The sequence below is a fragment of the Monodelphis domestica genome, chromosome 3 (genome assembly GCF_027887165.1).
Source record: "Monodelphis domestica isolate mMonDom1 chromosome 3, mMonDom1.pri, whole genome shotgun sequence".
NCBI classification, from domain to species: Eukaryota; Metazoa; Chordata; class Mammalia; order Didelphimorphia; family Didelphidae; genus Monodelphis; species Monodelphis domestica.
In genome coordinates this window covers 189,201,382-189,223,802 of record NC_077229.1, presented here as the reverse complement: position 1 = coordinate 189,223,802, position 22,421 = coordinate 189,201,382, and the positions used below count along the sequence as shown (strand labels likewise).

At 36.8% G+C, this 22,421-nt stretch overlaps 1 protein-coding gene and 1 pseudogene across 7 annotated transcripts in view; both read right to left on the bottom strand.

Annotated features, from left to right (window-relative positions):
* The window catches only part of MYLK4 (myosin light chain kinase family member 4), a 156,095-nt gene that overhangs the window by 82,331 nt on the left and 51,343 nt on the right, over positions 1-22,421 (bottom strand). The window contains exon 1 of one of the 7 annotated variants that reach the window (XM_007488062.3): positions 21,101-21,603. The exons of the other annotated variants lie outside the window; for them this stretch is intronic. Within the exon in view, the coding sequence (XP_007488124.1) occupies positions 21,101-21,241 (141 nt within the window). The 5' untranslated portion in view covers positions 21,242-21,603. Of the gene's footprint in view, positions 1-21,100; positions 21,604-22,421 lie in introns of those variants that run through there. 7 annotated transcript variants of the gene reach the window in all.
* LOC103105805 (stromal membrane-associated protein 2-like) lies at positions 844-2,185 on the bottom strand (annotated as a pseudogene).

The window sequence follows — 22,421 nt, the reverse complement described above, 5'->3', positions numbered from 1 at the left end:
AGAAAAGTTCCCAAGGAACAGCATCGGGACAAGTGTATACACTTATTGAAGGAGACAAACAAAATTTAATGCACTTAGTTTTTAAGTTCATGGATCAATTCTTATATCTCCAACTAAACTGATAACAATTGCTTTCAAATTTTTCATTATTTGTTTTTAATGTAAATTCTCTGGTTAAAAGAACTACTTATAGGGGGCAGCTGGGTGGCTCAGTGAATTGAGAGCTGAGCCGAGAGACAGGAAGTCCTGGGTTCAAATCAGATCTCAGATACTTCCTAGCTGTGTGACACTGGGTAAGTCACTTGGCCCCCGTCCCCCCATTGCCTAGTCCTTACCACTCTTCTGCCTTAGAACCAATAAGGGTTTTAAAGGTATGGGGTTTAAAGGTAAGGGTTTTAAAAAGAAATAGAATTACTTATAGCCATGACAAATAAGATTTCTAGTCCACTGGACCTAGACAGACATATGGATGATACATAGCGATCTCTAGCCCTCTTCTTTGGTGTCTGCATAGTTCCCACAGACCTCTCTTAGAGGCTGGGGGAACAGATACTGCCTCATCTCCTGTAAGGAAAAGAGCTCAAGATATGTGGCTTCCAGTGGTGCTAAAGGACTCTCTGATACCCCCTGGAGAAGGGTTTGGACACCAAGGCTCTGGTGGTCAAGTGTGGGCATGGACAGCAGAAAGAAGGTCTCAAGTATGGGGGTATGGGGAGAAGTGATCAGGCTGGATGGATGGTCAAAGCCTGTATGTCTCCTAGGACAGTTTCTAAACAAAACAGGAAGAGGTAGAGAGGAAAGCAGGGAGAAGAGAGAGGAAGGAGTTTGGGAGAAATTAAGTGGTAACAATGCAAGTGCTCTGCTTTTATTTCCACATCTGAGTATTGAGCACCTGATTGGCTATCTGGCCATTCCCACTACTCACTGTCCATAGCTCATCATACCATTGGTCCCATAGAAGTTCATTCTGGCCATCTGCTGGTTCATCTGAGCCCAGTTCCACTGCAGCTGCTATGCTGGTGGGATGCTGTACATTGTCTGAGGAACAGCTGCCATGCCTGCAATGCAGTCAGCCTGTTGGGCAGCCATCAGGCCACTGGAGACACCCATCACTGCACTTGGCATGCCATCTACATAACCTTGTGGAACAGCTACAGGGGCCACCACTCCAGCAGCTGCAGGCTGGGTCAACATGCCCACCAGCAGGGGCAGCAACCCACCCCCATCATGGTGCCAGTAGGGGGGACACCATGAAAGCGGGGGTAGGCTGTGGGATAGGCCATCTGAGCTGGAAACATGAACATTGCTTGAGCAGGCATCTGAGGAGTTTGTGATCCATAATGTGAGAGGATGGAGTCTTTACAGAGCTGTTTCTTACCTAATTCTTATGCTTTGTTGCCTGGTTCAGGAAATAGGTTCAGATTTTCAGGAACAGAACTAGAATTCCCTGTCATTGGCATGGATCCTATAACCTTTCTGGAGTCTGAGAGAAGATGATGGAACTGAGGCCAAGAGGTCTAGATCCTTTTCTAGGGTGTTACTGGTCTTGCTATTTAAAATATTGTAGGAGGCCAGGGGAACATCAAGGCCCAACATGTCCATTACAGGGTCAACTTTGAAGGGGCTTTTTCCGGGTAGCTGCAGATCTTCCTTCTTCTGGGGCATTTTGACTTTCTCAAAAATCACAGGCTCCACTTTCTTCTCTTGAACTGGCTCCCTGTTCTTTTTCCATTTGTCTTCTTTTTTTTTTTAATAAATACATTTATGTCCAGGCTTCAGTCCATTTATTTCTTTTCATATTTATCTCTGATAAATCCATCTACAGCTGGCTCTGTCTGAGGTCGTCTGAAGTTTTCAGGAAGGTAGGTCTCATACAGTTGGTTGCCTTTCCCATTTCCCATCTCTTGCATGCACTGAATCTGCTCTTGTATCCACTGATCCTGGTTGACTGACTTCACCCCGGAAATGTGCACACCAAGTTTCCGGTTATTCCTGAACAGCGGATACAGATCCAGTGTTCCAGGAAGCTCTTTGTTCTTTGGCCTGGCGGACGGCACAGACCTTGTTCTCCTCCTCCAGCAGCAGGCAGCCTGGTAGCGATCCATGCCCCTCACCAACTTGCCCAAAGTGGCCACACGCCCCCGCGCTCGGGAGGATGGGGGGTAGGGGGAAAGTAGGAGACCCGCTCTCCGCACCTAGCTACGAGTCCCAAGGCCAGAGAAGGGGGATCGCAGGTGCCCCAAACAACGTCCCAACCTGGGCAAGTCTGGCCTAGCCCTGCTCCCCACCACGAGCTGGGGGAAGGTCTCCCCGAATCCTCTAGCAACGCTGGCAAGGAAGGCCAGGCTTCTAACCGCCCATGGGCTGATAGACTGGTAGCCCTAGGTGACTGAGGAGACCAGGAGACAAACGCTGGTGTCCACCGGCTGGCTCTGGCTACTTCCTGCCTTTGCCTGCCCCGCCACCTCAACGCCCATCCACCAGCCCAACCCAGCCGCTGCTCCTCAGTTTCCAAGATACAATCATTATTGAGAACAATTTCAAGCCTTGCCCAAAGGGCCATAAAATTGTATATATTCTTTGACTCCAGCATATATCCCAAAGAGATTCAAAAGAGAGAATCTACCTATTCAAAAATACTTAGAGTAGTTCTTTTTGTGGGAGGGTTGGATGGGGGGAGGGGGTCCTTCTGACTATTCCTAAATATTTTTTCCTAAAACTTATTTTTTAAATGCTTTATATACTTAATAGTATATACTATACAGTATAGTATATACTTAATAGTATATACTGTCAGACTAGGCGGGGCGGAATGGGGTGGGAGGGGCAGATTGGAAGTGGGTGAAAATATTGCTGTCGTAGGGATCACTGAACAGAAGATTTCCAAATAAAAAATGTTTTTCTTTGGCATATGATTAAAATTATTTTGTGCAGTTGCTTACTTAAATCTATCATGTGTCTTTCTGTTGCATTTTGAGTTACCTACAATCTTGATTCTTTGGAAATTATAGTGTTCTGTGATTTATAGACTTCTGGTCTATAAGTCTATATAGCCCAGGGGGAATACTGATGTTGAAGAGTTTGGGATAAGTCAAAGTGTTGCATCATTTACCAAATACAATGCATTCTGACCATACTCTGCCTATTCAACTCTAGGCCCGGTGCAATATTTTCTTCCAGTAGAACTTTCTAAGGGGCTAACCCAATGAGTCACCTGTCTGACGTAATGCCAGAATCTGGACAAAATAGACTCTTTATCAGCTTGATTTTTCCTATATGGATTGACAGGCTGATCTCTTTGGGATAACTGCATCTTATTGTGAGGAAGTCCTATAACATTCTGGTGAGAAGTTATTTAACCATAGCAACTAATAAAAACTAACAAATCTAATATTGCTTTCAGTTGATGGAAGAATATAATTCTTTGCTACTTAAGTGTTGTGTGACCTCTCTGGGTCTCATTTTCTTCTTCTATAAAATGAAGGGATTAGTAGACTAAATGATCTCTGAAGATATTTTCTGGAATTCATCTTCTTTTAACAAGGCATTTTAAGTTAAAATCTGATGTTTAGTACAAATGTTAAATTACATCTTTAAAAAAAAAAACGTATCTTCTGTCTTAGAATCGATACAAGTATCAATTCCAAGGCAAAAGAGTAGCAAGGGTTAGACAATTGCGATTGGGTGCCCAGATCACATATCTGGGAAGTATCTGAGGCTATATTTGAATCCAGGTACTCCTGCCTTTAACCAGGCCAGGCACTCTATCCATACCTAGCTGCCCCCCAATTTTAAATTAATTTAAAATTTTTTTCTGTTAACTGTCAACATTTGAATTTCTGTTATCTACAGAGAACCCTAAGCCATCATTTAATGAAGTGAAATAAAGAAGAAATAATAGCCAGACTATCTCCTTAGAAGCTGAAAGGAAAAGTACCATTGCCATCTATGTCTGAAAGTTCCTTTGGTTCTAAAAGATTACTTTTCCTTAATTATATATCAGGAATCCCACCTCTTCCTATTTAAGACAGAGGTAGAGTTAATGTATTTTGAGGAAATTTTTTTTTTAATAGCTTAAGCTTTTTGACCCAAAGACCTTTGTAAATAGTTTAACTGGAAACCCAAAAGTTACTTTTTCTGTCACCTTACCTATGCATCCTTTTAGTGACGCAACATCAAGGATAGTTGAGCATTCTACTTATGGCATTGCTTTGCCTCTGAATTGACATTTATGGTGATTGGCATAATGGCTATAGAGTCAATGGAGGAACTCTAAAAGACTGGAATTTCCTTGGGCTTTGGGTAAATAATCAGTTTTATATATACATATATCTTTTAAACCAACTTTTAACTTGGTTTGGGTTCTAGGCTCTAGTAGTCTTAAGGGGAAGCTAGGTGGTATAGTGAAAAAAGTCCTGTTTGTGGAACCAAGAAGACCTGAGTTCAGAGGCTGACTTGCTATATGATCGTGGGTAAATCATTTCACCTAGGAGTCTCAGTTTCCTCATCTGTAAAAAAAAGGGATAGCATCTACTTCGCAGAGTTGTTTCAAGGATCAAAGGAGATAATGTATAAAATGTTTTGCATATATTAAAGCATGATATAAATGCTATTATTGTTGTTATTATTGAATTTAAGTAGCTTAGTCCCACCATGAATTGCAGCTGATTTATATTAGAGCATCTGCCAATAGATAGTGTTCATTTAATCCAGTTCCTTCAGTTTATGGATGAGGAAATAAGGATTAGGAAAAGGCAAAATGATTTATCTAAGATCATATAGACCAGTGTAAACTCAAATGTAGACCATATGAACTCAAATAGAAATAGGGCCACTAACCCATACATAAGTATCCCATGGGTTCCTTATTGACTTATAAGACTATGTTAATATTATGTTTTTTTTATTTATTTTATTAAATATTTTCTAATTACATCTTAATCTATTTGAGGCCACACCCAGAAGTATTTTAGACAGTAATGCTGCCAACAGGAGATATGTTTAACGCCTCTGACATAGACAATAGTAAGTCAGGATTTGAATCCAGGTCCTCTGTCTCCAAATTCCATTTTGCTCCTGTAGCATCATTTCTCCCAAGAATGCATGGCCAATAGAATTAAATCATAACATATCACACATAGCACTGAAATTATTTTGAACATAAACTTTCTTTGAAAATTTAAAAGTTCCTTCAGAATTTTGCTGCCATCATTGTGAAAATCAGATGCCACTAAAGAATTGTACAGAAGTATCAATAGAAACTCTGATTCACACAGATTTTTTTTAAGTTCTTATACTTTAAAACAATGGTGGCCAACTCAAATAGAAATGGGGGCCACTGAATCCTATGTAAGGATCCCTGAGGTAATACTATACATGTTTACATATTTCTTTTTATTAATATATTTATATATTAAAATCAGATAAGGAATGTATTTTAATCTGATTCTAGCCACACTAGGGAGTGTAGTGAGCCGCATGAAGCCAGCATGTTTAATGCCTTTGCTTTAAGGTACATATAGAATTCTATCCATATTTTTTCATCTTATAATTTAATACTTTGGCCTTTTAGAATGAAAAAAAGAACTTTACGATACATGTATTCAGATTAATTCACCTCTCGAAAAAGATTTTGTTAATCTAGAAACAAAATGTTTCAAATATAACTTAATTGTGTTATTTTAGAAAAGGACAAAAGAGACACTTCCAAATATTCTTTTATGTTGAAATGTAGCCTTCATTTTTACTTATATGCTTAAATCAAGTATTTTAAGCATTCTTTTTCCATTATGTATCCTTGAAAATATAAATTAGACCCAGGGACTGTGGACAATAAAGAATACATAAATGTCCAAAAATTGTAAGACTCACAAGACTTTCAGGAGCTGTCCAAATCGAGCCATTGCTTCTGACATACACAGATGTGGAATCTGACATTTTTTGTCTCATTTTTTAAATTAAACTAAGATGTCCATGTGAAGATACTAGCCCTCCTTTATTTTCTTCCCTAATACAACTTGTTGACTTTAAGACGTATGTTTTCATATCAAATTATTGATATTTTAAACTATTTTTGAAATAGCTAGAGTACAAATATTCTCAAAAGCATTTTTCATCTGAAAGGTGACTGAAAAAGGAGATGGGCCAATTGCTTAGCAAAAATTCCTCCTCAATTATTACTCCACAGAGCTATCAGGCTGATGTTCCTAAAATACTGGTTATCTGACCATATCATCCCTGGACTGAAAAATCTCCAATGGTTTCCTATCCTCTCTAGGATACAATAAAAGATCCTCCACCTTGGCAGCCTACTCTCTGGCACCCATCTGCCTTTCTCACATTATTTCACATTATTCCCCCTTCATTAAATTTTATGACCTGCTAAATGTTACCCAGACATGACATTCTGTCTCCCCCTTTCCTCCTCCTCCTCCTCAGAGAAATACACTCTGTCCTCATCTCTTAGAATCAATCAGTTCCTGGCTTCCTTCAAAGCACAGCTGAGCTCTCCTATCTTATATGAGGCCTTTCCAGATCCCTTCAGAAATTAGGGAACAATTGTATTTTTAAAGCACCTACTATATGCCAGCCACTATGTGCTAAGTGCTTCACAAATATTCTCATTTGACTTTGCAATGAAACTGCACTGTAAGTGTTTATTATACCTTCATTGTACATTTGAGGAAACAAAGATAAACAGAGACTAAGTGACTTGCCCAGAAATTACAAAACTAGTAAGTAAGTGCCTGAGGTCAGATTGAACTCAGGTCCATCTGACTCCAGACCCAGTGCTTTATCCAGTGCACCATATTGGCTCTCTCTCTATCTCTTTTGAAAAGTATTTGCATTGGGGTATCTAAGTGGCTCAGTGGATAGAGAGCTAGGCTTGGAGTCAGGAGGTCCTGGGTTTAAATTTGGTTATTCTTCTTTAGCATCTAACTAGAAGATACCTTTCTAGTCATTCAAATCCAACCTCTTTGCTTTCCATATAAGCAACCTAAGTCCCAGAGAGGTTAAGTGTTCTGTCAGATTTCACATAGTAAAGCTAAGTAAGCCTCTGAGGCAGGATTTGAGCTCAGATCTTCCTGACTCCAAGTCTGGTGCTCTATTCCATATTGCTTCTTGGTGGTTTAACAAATATTTGTCGAATTGAACTGAATGGATGGCCTGAAGGTTATACTGTTATCCATAAAATATTAAAGAATAAGAGCATATTTAGGAAACTACCCACTGAGGATTTACAGTGAAATAAAGGTGAGAATTACTCAAGCCTATTTACCTGGAATTACCTGGAAGTCTATCATTTGGCTGCTTCTCCTCTCCCCAGAATCTTTCAAGGACATGAAGACTCCTGGGGTCTTCTAGACATTCTCTAAAATATTAGAATGACAAAATTAAACTGTCTTCAGCCTGGCCCTTGTTGCTTCTCAGCAAACCATCTACTCTTTCTTTATCCACTCTGATCTCATTTTCTAAAATACTTGCCCCAAACTTTTACTTTTCTCCTTCCACCAATTAATTGTACCCTTCCTCTTAGAGCAGAGGACCTAGCCTCCTACTCCCTGAAAAAGATGTAGACTCTGTGCCATTTGGGGTGAATTCTCTCTCTTATCAGCCTTTTCCCAGCATCATTATTCACTTTCTCTTTCTTCCCCTTGATCTGCAGACAGAAGAGAAGGATGGGAATATGCACTTATATAGCACCTCTTATGTGCCAGGCACTATGTGAAGCAAACTTTTTATTTTATCATCTTTACTTTATCATATTTGCTTTACTTCACTTTAGTTTATCATCTCATTTGATCCTTTCATGGGTACTATTATTATTATTATCACCCTCATTTTAAAGCTGAGGAAACTGAGGCAAGCCAAGGTAGAGATAAGATCACCCAGCCAGTAAATTTGTAAGGTCAGATTTGAGCTCAGGTCTTCCTCATTCCAAGTCCAAGCTGTTATAGCTGCAAGAGCATCCCTACTTCTCAGTAAGATTAATCCCTTGACTTGATCCTTTGATCTTATTCCTTCCCACCTCTTCCAGAACCTTGTTCCATGAGAAATTGCCCCATTCATTTTTTTACATCTGACTATCCACCAACTCCTTCCCATTTGCCTATAGTATACTCAGAACTTGGGACATTTCCTCCATCACCCACTAGTTCATGCTTTACAAAAGGTAAAATTGTTTATGTATAAATGCATAAAATAATTTTATTAAACTTCTTTTAATATTAAATGGGTAAGAATCAAATAGATTTAGAAGGTATGGAAGGATGAGTTGTGGTCTGCCCTTACAGAGAGAAAACTCACATTGAGGAGAACAGAGATTCCCTGAAATATTGAAATAAGCATTTTAATTGAATAAAGATCTATTTGATCATCATTAAATATAATACATTTTGAAGAGAAAGCTGAGACAACAGCACCAAATTATGCAGTTCCAAACCAAATTTATTGTCTGTTTTTTTCTGAATTATCTACTTTATTGCATAGATATTGGAGTACTTAGCTGTCCAATAGGTAAAGCATTGGACCTGGAAGTCAGGAAAGCTTGAATTCAAATCCAGCTTGATATGTTTACCAGCTGTGTGATCCTATCTGCTTCAGTTTACTCAAATGTAAAATGAGGATAAAAATAACCATCTCATACCATTGTTGTGAGAATCTAATGCAATAATATTTGTAAAACACTTAACATAGTGCTTTGGAATATAGGCATTTAACAAATGCTTTTTCTCCCTCAGTGTAAATATTTAAGATTTACTCTGAAATGACTAAAAGGTAATTATGCAGAATTAACCATGATAACCCTAAAGGGCATTTTTAGCATTTCATGGCAAAATGCATTCAGAAAGCACTTTATGTGCTCCAATTATATTCTGGAAGGAAATCATTAATTCCTATCTCTCATTCGAGACTTTCCTTAACCAGGAGAACTTTAGAACAAGGTCCCTGTGTGGAATTTAATAAGCAGATTACGTTCATAATTAACTTTTCAGCTCATTTTCTTACCACTAGAGGTCACTGTAATATTTTAGTACAATGTGGTAGTAGATGATCATGAAATCAATAGGAACTATAAAATTGATTGAAAAGAAGCAAAATGTTCACTATCTGCTATTCTATGAGCACAGCTCCATTTCTCCATTCCAAAATCTGATGGGCTAAAGAAACACAAGCACGCACACACAGAGAAAGGAATATATTTATATAAAATATTTGTACACAAATATATACATATACGTGTATAGATCCCTAAAAATCATACATATATATAGCATATTGCATATGGAATATAGAAGGAATAACTAATAATCATTAATGTATTTATAAAAATAAATAAAATCATATGTAAATGAGGAAAATTAATACTAAAAATAAATGAAAATAAGATTAAATAAATATGGAATAAAATAAAATTATTAATGTATATAATACATATATAATTTAATTTAATTTTAAAATTAAAATCAAAATGCAGTTTTTAAATGCATTTAACCAAAATACAAAGACAGAACAAACTACTTGATTTCACATTTTTTTCTGAGTGAACCTCTATATTTTTTCAAACACTTAATTGCATGAATTGAGATAAATGATGGACATCTGTATTTAATATCCTGGTAACAATGAAATACTGAAAAAAGTAAGCAAAAGCTCTCTATCTAATCTCCCTTGCTGGAAGATGATTTGTCAACCAATCACTCATTAAGTGCCTACTATGTGCTAGGAATGGTATAAGGCAGTGGAGATACAAAATCAAAATAGTCACTGTCCACAAGGAGTTTTCACTAGAGAGGGTTTCTAGAAAGGCCACCATTAAAAAAAAAAAAATCCAAAGCAGTAAATTAAATACTTTTAACTGCTATCATCAAGAGATAGTTCTCAAGCAAACAAGGTATAGAGACAATCATGAAAAAACAAAATAAATTAATCTGATTACATGAAATGAAGGATTTATAGAAAAACATGGGCAAGAATTGCCTAGAATGATAAACTGTAAGGAGATACTACCGGCATCCTGGAAAGTGTGCACATTGATAAAATCCTAGGTTCACTGATACCACAGAGCCACATATGCCCAAGAAAAGAATTTTTCTCTTTATACATTTCTTGCATGTTTCCTCTAAAGCTCTTTTATTGCTTTCTCAAAATATGATGTTGGACAAGCTAGTTCCTTCAAAAAATTAAATAAAATGAAATTCTAATAGGTAACAATCTGCTATGTATTAAGCAAATATCTCCAAATTGATTTTTTTTTAATTTGATAGAAAAACAAAAATAAGCCTAAGAAAGCAAATGCACATATATGTTATCCTGAGAAGTCTACGTGGGCAGTGAAAAAGGACAGATTTGGCAAGTTCTTATAAAGAGTAAGAAAAGGACATGAGTAGAGAAGTCTGTTTACTTGCTATCCTCATACTGAAAGTTTCTAAATTACTAATTCCAACCAGCTTGGCTGAAGGGGAGCTCCAGCAAGCACTATTTGCATATTTCTATATTGAGTTGAGGTCTGAAATGACTCATAGTACTTATACTTTCAAAAACTGACTTGTTACTTTACTTCTAGATCACACTTTTGAAATTGAGTATTAGGAACCATTAATAAGTAAAACTATTTGCCTTTTACAAGTATACTTTAAACTCACAAGTCTTGTCTTTCCAGCCAAAGGATTAAATTCAGCCAACACTTTCCTAAGGAAACACCTGTGATCTGTACAGACATGAAGTCTTACTTAAACTAATATTTAGCCTTTGGACCTAATTGATTAAATAAGTTCATGAATCCATCTTCTGTTTAAATTTCAAGTGTTTATTAAGTACCTTCTAAGTCCACAGGTTAGACCCTGCAGGAAATACAAGTATATAAAGGGAGCAAACCTACAACTGATCTTTTCTAGCCTAAACATAGTCATATGTAACTAGAATAAGATTAACAAATTCATGTAATATTCTTTTTTATGCTTAACAAATTCATGAAATAATCTTTTTATACTTCAATAACAAAAAAGTAGTAATTAGTTGATACGTCATGATATAGGTCTACAATCACGCCTTTTACTGCTATGGCAAAGGGAAGGTTCTAAACTAAACAAGGGAAAGAGGCAATCACAAAAGATCAAATACTTTTAATACCGTAAAACTGAGGATTTATCCTGGGGCTTTTCATTGCTTTCTCTGAGTTCTCCCATTCTTCCAGTATGTGAAGCTGAATTAAATACAGACCCAGAGACGGCTTTGCTTTTATGTCTAGGGGAACAAATTTCAGAGCCCAGCTGAAGTTTGATTTGCATACTACTACTAGAAAAATAATTATCTTACCCATTTACAAGATCCTACATTCTCTTGGATATAAACATTAGTCAGAATCCTAAAAACTGTTCAAGTTACTTAGACATTGGCCATAACGATACTACATTGCATTTTTGATTTAGAACTTTGCTCATCTATGATTTAATCAACATGAATATTCCTTCCTTGGTGGAAGATTGAAGCCCCTTTACCATTAGATATCTTTTAAAATCCTGGTTTCTCTTTCCTTCCATAGAGAATCTCCACAGTGTTCAATGTTGTATGTAGTTCCATTTCTCCAAGAGTGTATTATGTGTGGGAAATAAAAAGTAAACATTTAAGAGTAACAGCAGTTAATCTTTAGCCATACATAGCCTAAGAACAAGATTATGATCACACTCTTCTCCCTTTTCCATGACTACAGCATGCTACTGCTTATGGGGCTCCACATGGGACTGGGAGACATTTTTTATCTTTCAGAGTCATCATTGATCCCTCCCCTCAACCCACAAAAAAAAAGACAATCACCTAATCTTCCCATATTCATCCTGGCATCTAAACTTGCCTTTTTTTTAAGAGGCAAGTTCAATTGAAGCATTTTTCCTATTGATTTTTTTAATAGGGGTGAACTAGAGCAAGTCTACATTTCTCAGTGTGGTATGAGGCATCCCCAAGTTCATTTTATTAGCATCTATACTTCTTAGGAGGCCCCAAGTCCAAGGAGACCTTGAATTCTATGAAATGTGATGGTAGCACAGGAGATACCATTATATTGAGGACATTGACTAAGAAGGGGGCAAAGCAGATTCCAAGTACTGGAACAAACCAGACATGGAGTTGCCGATGGTCTTAATGAACAGGCAGACTGGCTACGTACTGTATATAGACAATATACTAGCTAAATGCTAGGTATAGGAATGAAAGTAAAAGTAGACGAGGGGGAAGAACATGAAGAATTTGAATACAGATACAGGCTAAAAGGTGTTTCCTGAAAGTAAAATTTTTACCCTACAGTAAATACAATACTTTGACTGGAAATTCAACCCTTGAAAGTCACCGTTACCAAAGCAGCAGCATCTCCCAGGTATATCTGTGGAAATATCATCCGGTTACCCCACATTTGCAAAGGGAATAATTGGTAGATACATCTTCCTAAACACATTATTATGCCTAATTGTGGTCATCATTGTAATAAGCCTTCTGAAAGGGTTGTCAGTAATGGAGAAAAGTAAATGTCTCTCCTCAAAGAAATGCCTAAGACTAAGTTTTTAAATAGCTTTTGCATTTTCTTTAAATGATCATTTTATTTATAATACAGTTACAGATATAATTTTATTTCTAGAATGAAACTTCATTCTACAGGGAAATTTGGAACCAAGAAGTATAAACACGGAAGGGAACAAAGATAGTATTTCAAATGAAGATTTCCCAAGGCTTCCTGATCAGTTTTTCCCTCCACTCTTCCCCACCTCTATCATCCCAGTCATTACTGACCTCCCCTAGATATTGGTTCCTATCTTTTGTATATACCAGATATTATTTTTTTGTATTATAGCTCATAGATAGCATTATCACAGATTAAGAATCATAGAGTAAGACAAAGAAAAGAACTTCTATCTCATTTAAGCCAGTCTCTTTATTTTACAGATAAAGAAACTAAGGCTGAGTAAAATTAAGTGACTTGTCCAGGTCATTCAGGTAGTAAGCTGCAGAGATAATTTTGAATCAAGGATCTCTGATTATAAATCCATTACTTTCTGGGGAGACAGCTGGGTGGCTCAGTGCATGGAAAACCAGACCCAGAGTTGGGAGGTCCTGGGTTTAAATCTGGCCTCAGAAACTTCCTAGTTGTGTGACCCTGGACCAGTCAATTAACCCCCATTGTCTAGCCCAACACACAGTATTTATTATAAGAAGGCAGGTAAGGATTCTTAAAAATATATTAAAATATATAAAATAAAATATTATGTACATATATGTACAAAATTCAAAAAAATAAATCCCGTATTTTCTGTACTGCTGCTGCTGCTGCTGCTGCTGGATGTTTTCTATCTCCCTATTTTGGAATTCTATGAATGCTGGAACCTCTGATCTAAACTCTATACAGGGTCAATTATAGCACTTTGCACAGGTTAAGTGCCTAATAAATGTACACTGTTGGCATAATATTTTTTCTGTAGTAAATAGATGCTTTAGAAATGTCCATTAGATTAAATTGAACTTTGAAACATGAGAATTCTCAACACGAGGATGAAATTCTTTTACTACTTTTGGTATGGAGGAAAAAATAGGAAGGAAACCTGAGACTGAAATCCTGATTACAAACAACTGACTAGCGGTGAGGTGGAACATTCAGCAGAAGCTGTCACTTACGCTAACAAATACAACCCACAAAGGGAAGACAAGGCTAGTGGAAATATTTCATTCCCTATTTTTAGACCTTTCTTTCTCTACCTGGCATTTTCCTGTTGAACGCCAATAGCAAACATCATATAAAGTTCTATTTGTACATGGAGGGGACTCAGAGGGCACAGGCACCAGGCTATGCAGCTCCTGGATATTTGTCTAGCTATAAAGGTCCACCTTTGGTCAGTTGTTTTCAGTCATATTGACTCTTTGGGACCCCATCTGGGGTTTTTTTGGCAAAGATACTGGGGTGGTTTGCTATTTCCTTCTTCAACTCATTTTAGAGATGAGGAAACTGAGGCAAACAGGGTTTAGTGACTTGCCCAGAGACACACAGCTAGTAAGTGTCTGAGGGCAGATTTGACCTCAGGAAGAGGAATCTTCCTGACCCCAGGCTTGGCATTCTGTGCCACCTATGGGGTTACATGGTCAGCCAAGAGCAGCACGAGCCCAACTTCTAAGGCTACATTTAGTCTCCCCTTCACAAACATACCCCTAATATTTGCACTTTTGGTTCCTCAATCTCACTTTCACGACTGAAATTCTGAATTTTGTCTCTAATATTGTATTCTGATGGATGTGTTTAATAGGAAGCATTTGGCCGTGCATATGTATGCAAGGGCATAGGTAGACCAGCTCTGACAATAAAGGTGAACCACTGGAGGAGAAAATGGCACACCACTCTGGTATCTTTGTCAAGAAACCCTCATGGACAATATTGAGATGCTAAAATATATGACCCTGGAAGATGAGCTCCTCAGGTGGAGGGCCTGGTGTGTCATGTCCATGTGGTCACAAAGTCAGATGCAACTGAATGGCTGAACAAGAGCAACAAAAATATGTAAATATATGCATTTTTATGGACATATGTATATGTGTTAATTATATATTACCTTAATAATATAGGAAATAATAAATTATATATTCTATAATAAAAACTATACATAAGAATAATATATAATGAGTATAAATTCTATTTTTATATTAAATTATATATGACCTATAATTCACACATATATGGGATGGAAATTTGGCTCTGAAGCCTGTTACCATTTTCCAACTTGAGAATGCTAACCTTAAAATGTATATTTAAGGAGGCAGTTAGATGGTCCAGTAGACTGAGAGCTAGGTCCAGAGATAATAGGCCCTAGGTTCAAATCTGTCCTCAGATACTTCCTAACACTGTGACCATGGGCAAGTCACTTAACCCCTCTTCCCTAGGCCTTACTATTCTTCAAGCCCCTTGCAACCAAGACATAGTATTGATTCGAGGACGGACGGTAAGGATTTTAAATAAATAAATATAATAAAATATATATTCAAGACTGAATTTCAGAAGAAAAATATATACACATAAATACCTAATTTTTTTCTCTTGAATCATTCCAAATAGCATACTTGGCACATAACATTAGATGGTGAGCTTCATGAGAATAGGAACTGTCTTTTGCCTTTCTTTGTCTCTCCAGCATTCAGTTAGCACAGTGCCTGGCTCAGAGTAGGCATTTAAAAAATGCTTACTGACCTTTCTAGAATTTCTCTGGAAATCTAAAAGAACACAAGTCTATTTATTTCTTTTGTACCTTGGCTCCAAACCAAGCCAGGAGGAATGATGGTCCTGATGTTCTGTGTGTGCTAAAGGAGATATAACTCTAGATTGTTGGAGCTAGACTGAGTGTGAATCTCTCTATCTGGATAAAGAGGGGAACTGATGCCATAGACTCTGGGAAAGCTGTATGGGAAAGATATTGGAAGCTAAAGAAAAATATATAAAGCTGGCTTCTCAACACATCCGTGATTTCCTGCTTGCCTCCTCAGAAACTTTTTAGAAAAAGTTTTCCCTTGGTTGAAATCAGGTCCATCTTTTTTGGCTGAGCCAAAATCTTATCTCACTTCCATATAAAGAGGCCATTGAGATCCAGCACAATTCTGAGTGTCTTAGAGAAAGAACTCTATCCATATCTAGAGAAAGAACTGTGGAAGTAGAAATCCAGGAGAAAACATATGATTTACCACTTGTTTATGTGGGTATATATATGATTGGAGGGTTTTGGTTTTAAAAGATTACTCTATTACAAAAATTAATAATATGGAAATAGGATTTGAATAACAATACATTTATAACCCAGTGGAATTGTTTGTCAACTCTGGGAGGAGGGAGGGAAGAGGGGAGGGAGACAACATGAAAAACGTAACAAAATAAAATGTAAAAATAATGAAAAAAACATAAATAAATTGTCATTCACTCTTACATATTTTCTGTTGAATTCTAAATTCTATAACTGTCTTAATTTCTATTTCCTGTTTCCTTGAACAACTACTAGATCTATGAGCTATTTTTAATCATCTTTTGGAGGCAAGAATTTAGTGGAAAAATATTAAGCTAGGGAGCATAAGCTAAAGGTTGCCTTCCCCCTTAACAGTGATCAAGGAAATAGCTTTTATTTTTAAAACCCCTCCTCCCATAAGGTACCCCTAGATTAGCAATATATGAAAATGCAAACAGATACAAATCTAGCCCAATAGCTCTCTTGGAGATACAGAGGAAAGGATAAGCATTCAACAAAGGCCATTCTACTACATGATGGAAATTGCAATCTCCCTGGGGAAAGGGACAAGGCAGATTCTAAAGACAGCAATCCATAATGTCTGAGAGGCACATGTCTATACATCTAGACAACTTATGTGGACATACATATCTTTCATACACACACATATTTTACAGTTCATTCCAAACAAACTAGATTTTTGCAGTGGGAAGCATTAGCTCAGAGTCCTGGGGAAAAAAATTCAAATACTTTATTTCCTGAACTGGTCAGAACTATTGTTGTTGTTCAGTCATTTCAGTCAAGTCTGACTTTTCATGACCCAATTTGGGATTTTTGTTGGAAAAGATATCAGAATAGTTTACCATTTCCTTCTCCGTTCATTTTACAAATGGGAAACTGAGGCAAACAAGGATAAGTGACTTGCCCAGGGTTGCACAGCTAGGAAGTGTCTGAGGTCAGATTTGAACTGAGGGATACAAATCCTCCTGACTTTAGGCTTAGAATTCTAGCTGTCCTAATTGACCTCATCAAGGGGAAAAGAAAAAAAAAAAGATTCCCTTATTGCTAGATAAAAATCTAGAGTGTATCTGAAACTGTCCAGTTTGTGTAGATAGATGCCTACGGAAGATAGCTTAATCAAAGAGCTAAATTCATGCTGGTGGCAGAAGAAGGAAGAGGTTACATGATAGAGACTAACTTAAGAGTCACTTCAAAGACATTTGTTAAGTAATAGAATTTGTGATAAAGACAATTAATCATAATAATGATAACAACTCATATTGCTATAGTGCTTTGCAAATGAGAAAAGCACTTTCTCATAGGATCTGTTTAGATCATTGAAAAGAGCATGTTTCCTAGCTCCAAAACTATCAATTGTTCTCACTATGTAATATCAGAACAATTTTTTTCAACTGTTCTATGAATTTACCCCAGCAGATAAGTTGGATCAAATAGTCAAAATCAGTCAACCGTGTGTGTGTTTGGGGGGGGGGGGGGGAGGTTTAAATACAATTTCTGTTTGAAGCCAACTTCCTTGTAGACTTAAGGGCGAGTGAAAGATCTCAAAATGGATGTAAAAAGAAATCTCTCTGGCAGTTTAAAAGGAAATATTTTTGGAAAACGGTTAAAAAGATCATTTGAAGAAAAGAGTGCAAGATTAGTCAAGCATAAAGACTAAAAGAATTCTCTTGTCTTAAGTCTTTCATCTTTCCTACTCTTCACTAGGAAAGTCAGGTCAGATGAGTGAGAAATCATTACAAGAATGTGACCTTGTCAAATCATTTCCATTTGAATTAAAAGTACAGAAAAATCTAAGCTATTTTTCTTTGCACATAAATCAAATTATCTTCCCTGTGATCTAAAACATATAAATTATCATATTTTTAAATGACACAAATCTATCTTTATACAGAGCACAATACTTTTCTTCAAACAAGTCCAAAATGAGAGAGTTGGTGAAAGGTATTATTTTTATTTTCCTATTGAGAAAAACCAAGACAGCTGACTTGCATGGAATCCCACAAGAGAATGGGGTCAAGATAAAATCCAGATTCTTCTTGCAACTCTAACACTGCTAGCTTACTAGTACACTGAATTGGCCACATCTTACACTAAACAGGACATTAAGTATACCATATTTATACATTAATATGAGTTTAGAAAGGCAATCAGTTGGCACAGTCTCTACAGTGCCAGGCCTAAAACCTAAAGACTTGAATGCAAAATCTGACCTTAGGCACTTTCTATCTGTGTGGCCTCAGTTTCCTCATCTATGAAATGAGCTAGATGATTAAATGGAAAACCACTCTAGTATCTTTGCCAAGAAAACCCCAAAAGGGATCATGAAGAATCAGACATGACTGAAAACTACTAAACAACAATACAGAAGTACAGAAGATACTACAGAAATGCATTTACAGTTATATAAAGCCATTTTTCACAAGCCTATCATTCAGAGTAACTTATATTTATTGATCAATCATTCAACAGAATTTATTAAGAGTCACTATGCATGAGCTACTATTCTGGGGGCTGTGGATACAAAGAAAAAAAAATATGTTTAGCTATAGTTTAAGGTTTCTTTGACTTTGTCTTGCCGTTTTTAATCCCATCTATTGCATGTCAATGGATTACAAAGACCAGAAATGTTCTTTCAAAAACATCCTTTTAGTAACAGAGCAAGCACAAAACATAAAGTATCAGACTTTTGCCATTCACATCAAAAGTAAAAGTGACGGATATGTGTGTCCTTCAGCCACATTCCAGCAGGAGCCTAGGGATAGTGGTTGATGTTTTACTTCAAAACACAAATAATACATTTGATTTAGAGGCTATACAGCTACTATTTAAATATATATGTGTGTATATATATATATGTATATATATATACACACATATTTAGAGAAAGGACTGTTGGAGTAGAAATGCAGTTGAAAACATGGTTTATCACTTGTTTATTTGGGTATATGAGTTGGGGTTTTGGTTTTATAAAATTCACTTATAAAAATACATAATTTGGAAATGTTTTAAGAGATAATGCATTTATAACCCAGTGGAATTGCTTGTCAACCTCAAGACAGGGGGAAGGAAGAGGGGAAGGAGAAAACACAAATCATGGAACCTTGGAAAATGTATGTGCAAATTTGTTATTGGAATTAAATAAAAGACAAAATAAATACATAAATAGATACATAAAAAAATACATCTTTAGCTATATAAATTATTATTCTATTGAAAGGATAGATAGGCTATTGTGGATATAAGAGAATACAACTTTGAGTGGCTTTGTGACTTTTTAAAAAGTTTTATTTATGAATTTTTATTTCCACTGTCATTTCACAATATGCCCACTATCAAGATAGGATGAAACTGACTAGCCTAGAACTTGTGCTCCCCAGCCTTTCTGTAATGAGTAAGGAAGAGTTTTTCACCTCTACTCTCTGGACATTTTAATTACTCTGACTTTAGCTACCTTTTAGTGCTGTTTTCATATAATGTCTTTTCAATGCTTAGACATTTTCAAATATATTGCTTTATACCAAATAAAAAATTGCGACAGAAAAAATTAGTTTTTCTTCATTATTTGGTGATGCCACCAGGAAATAACACTCTAAACCAAACACTCAAGATCTTTGAAACAGTAGAAGGGCATATTTAGAAAAAGGGTTCTTAATCTGTTTTGTATTATGGATGACTCCTTTGTCAGTTTGGTGAAGCCTATAGGCTCCTTCAGGGATGAAAATTTTTGCCTAGTCACAATTGAAGAAAATGCTAAATTTCAATTAAAGTTAGTGAATAGAAAAATGGTACTTCCCACCCCCAGGCCAGGAGTCAGGAAGACCTGAGTTGGCCACAAACTTGCTAAAGGTGTGACTTGGGCAATTCATGTAACCCTGATAGCCTCTGTTTCCTCAGCTGTAAAATGAGCTGGAGAAGGAAATGGCCAATCAATCCAGTATCTTTGTCAAGAAGACCCCTAAGAGTCAGACCCAACTGACAAATGACTGAACAACCAGGTTCACGGAATCACTGAAATCTATTCAAGATCCCATGTTAAAAATTGATCTGAGGATTGTCTTACCTAAGGACTCTAGCTTCTTTTAGAAAAATGCCAAAACCCTGAGGGTCTACATTCTTTCTATTCTTTCTGACTCCTCCTTAACATTTCCATTCTTAGATTTTCTTCTGTGTCAGTTAATAGGCAGAAAGCCAAAGGAAACTGCTTAGAAGACTCTACTTGTCTTTCTCAGAAGAGGTCACTATTGTTGAAAAACTTCTACATGAATTGTATTTAATCAACTGTATGAAGGAGGTAGAAAACACTTTTCTTTGAAGCTATGAACAATAAGAAAAGAAGATATTTCTATTTTCAAAGCTCTGACAAATAACGTATTATTCATATTATATATATACGTATATATATATAATATATTTTATTTATATGATTAGTCTAATATATTCAGTGAAGAGTCTGGTGGTTTCCCTTAAAAGTTAGTACATCCTCTGGAAATATGCTATATTTTTATTTTTTTAAACCCTTACCTTCTGTTTTAAAATCTATACTAGGTAGCAGTTCCAAAGTAAGAGATAAATAAGGGGTAGGCAATTGGGGTTAAGTGACTTGCCCAGGGTTACATAGCTAGGAAATGTCTGAGATCACATTTGAATTCAGAACTTCCAATCTCCAGGCCTGGCTGTCCATCCACTGAGCAACCTAGCTGACCCACAATGTGCTTTTTTGCTTCCATTAACATCCCAAGCATTCCCTCAAGTGGTAATAATTCAGATTTATTTTCCTCAGAAAAATCCTGGAAAATTTGTCATGCAAATCTTATTGCCTCCCATTTATTTCCTTAGGGAATATGTAGTTTAACTATAATCATCTCGGGAGCCAGCAGTGGCTCAGTGGATTGAGAGCCAGATGCAAAGATGGGAGGTCCTGGCTTCAAATCTGACCTCAGATACTTCTTAGCTGTATGACTCTGGGCAAATCATTTAAACCCCATTGCCTTACCCTGGCCACTTTTCTGCCTTGATACCAATTTGCAGTACTGATTCTGAGCTGGAAGGTAAGGGTTAAAAAACCCCAACTATAATCATTTCCATTTTATAGTTCATCAAATTGAAGTTCAGCATGCAGCTAGAAAGTGTCAGAGTGGGGAGGACTTGAACCCACAGCTTCCCTTGACTCCCAGGCCAGCATCTTTTCCACACTTGATATCCATCTGCTAGAATATCAGCCACAAATCTACTTAGGGGCATGCATCCCATCTCAGTGAGTGAGCAACCCTGTTGCTAGTTAGAGGCATAAAAACTGAGGTGTGAGACTAATCTACCTTAGTTAAAAATATTTCTACCTTTGCATCTTCCAGATCTGGAGTCTGTCTGCTTCTTTCCCGGGTTAGCACAGACCGGAATGTGTGCCAGATGAATGAAGAGCTTAAAACGCATAAACTCCCTACAATCCAAATATCTTTTCCTTTCAATGATAAATCCATTCTGTTTGAATCACTCTATAAATCACTTAACTCGGGTGTTTTATTTTTTTCCTCCCTCTCCTGATCTCTGCAAGAAGAATTTCCCAAGCACTGATCCTGCCCAACCCTGTATGGTAATTGTTGCTTCCTTGCAAAGGACGAATAGCCTGATCTTGGAATGGATATTTCCAATGGCACCGATCCACAAATGTTCTACACCTTTAAAAGGAAAAAAAAATGACGGTCTTATGAAGGTTTGAAACAGGTGCAGAAACAGAGAGCTGAGACACTGAAGATAATTTACACTACTATGAATGCACTTGTCACTCGTTCAAGGACTATTAGCACCAATGGTAATTGGCGACTGACTTCAGATGACTGGTCAGCTGCCAGGATTCTTTGCCTTTCCCTCTCCTCTCCCTCCCCCCCCCCCCATATAGATAACATGAAAAGAATTGGAGGTCAGAGAAATGAAGTAAAAACAAACAAACAAAAACTTTCACTGTTAGCAAAGTTATTTTGGGAGTTAGACTATCCTCATAAACTTTTCAAATGGTATTCTATCATGAATACCCAGGAAATGCCATCTCCCAGTCAAGTTCACTGACTCCTTGGATCGCAATTCTAGTTATTAGATTAATTCAGGAGTCCTGAGCAATAGCTCTCTCCCACCGCATCAGATTCCATCCTTCCTCTCAATTAAGAATCTTGTTGGTTCTTTTATGTCCTTGTGCTAGATAATTAAAAAGTTCTGCCATTTGGGGGTTTGGCTCTTCTTCCAACATTGGATGTATTTCCAAGCCCATTGCTGTCCCACATTCCACTCGCTGGCTACCTTGAACATGGTAGGAGTTAAAGCTGATAAAAGTGAAGGGTTTTGTTTTATTTTGTTGTATTTTGTTCTTGTTTTTATATCTGGTTGAATCCAACATCTCCAACCTCCACAAAGTCATCTTTACCTTTATCTGACTCAAAGAGAAATTTTTTTGTATATATACACATATAGGATGTGTTCTCATATCTTTCTTCTGGTATAGCTCTCTGTTAAATCCTTCTAGAGTAATTTAATAGAACATTATAAATACAAGATTTTTAAGAGCCTTCAATCATGTTACAAAGAATTGTATTCATCTTCACAGGACTGTTTTGTCTGCTTTTAATTCCATTAAAATGGGGATATATCATTCATGAACATTTGGAT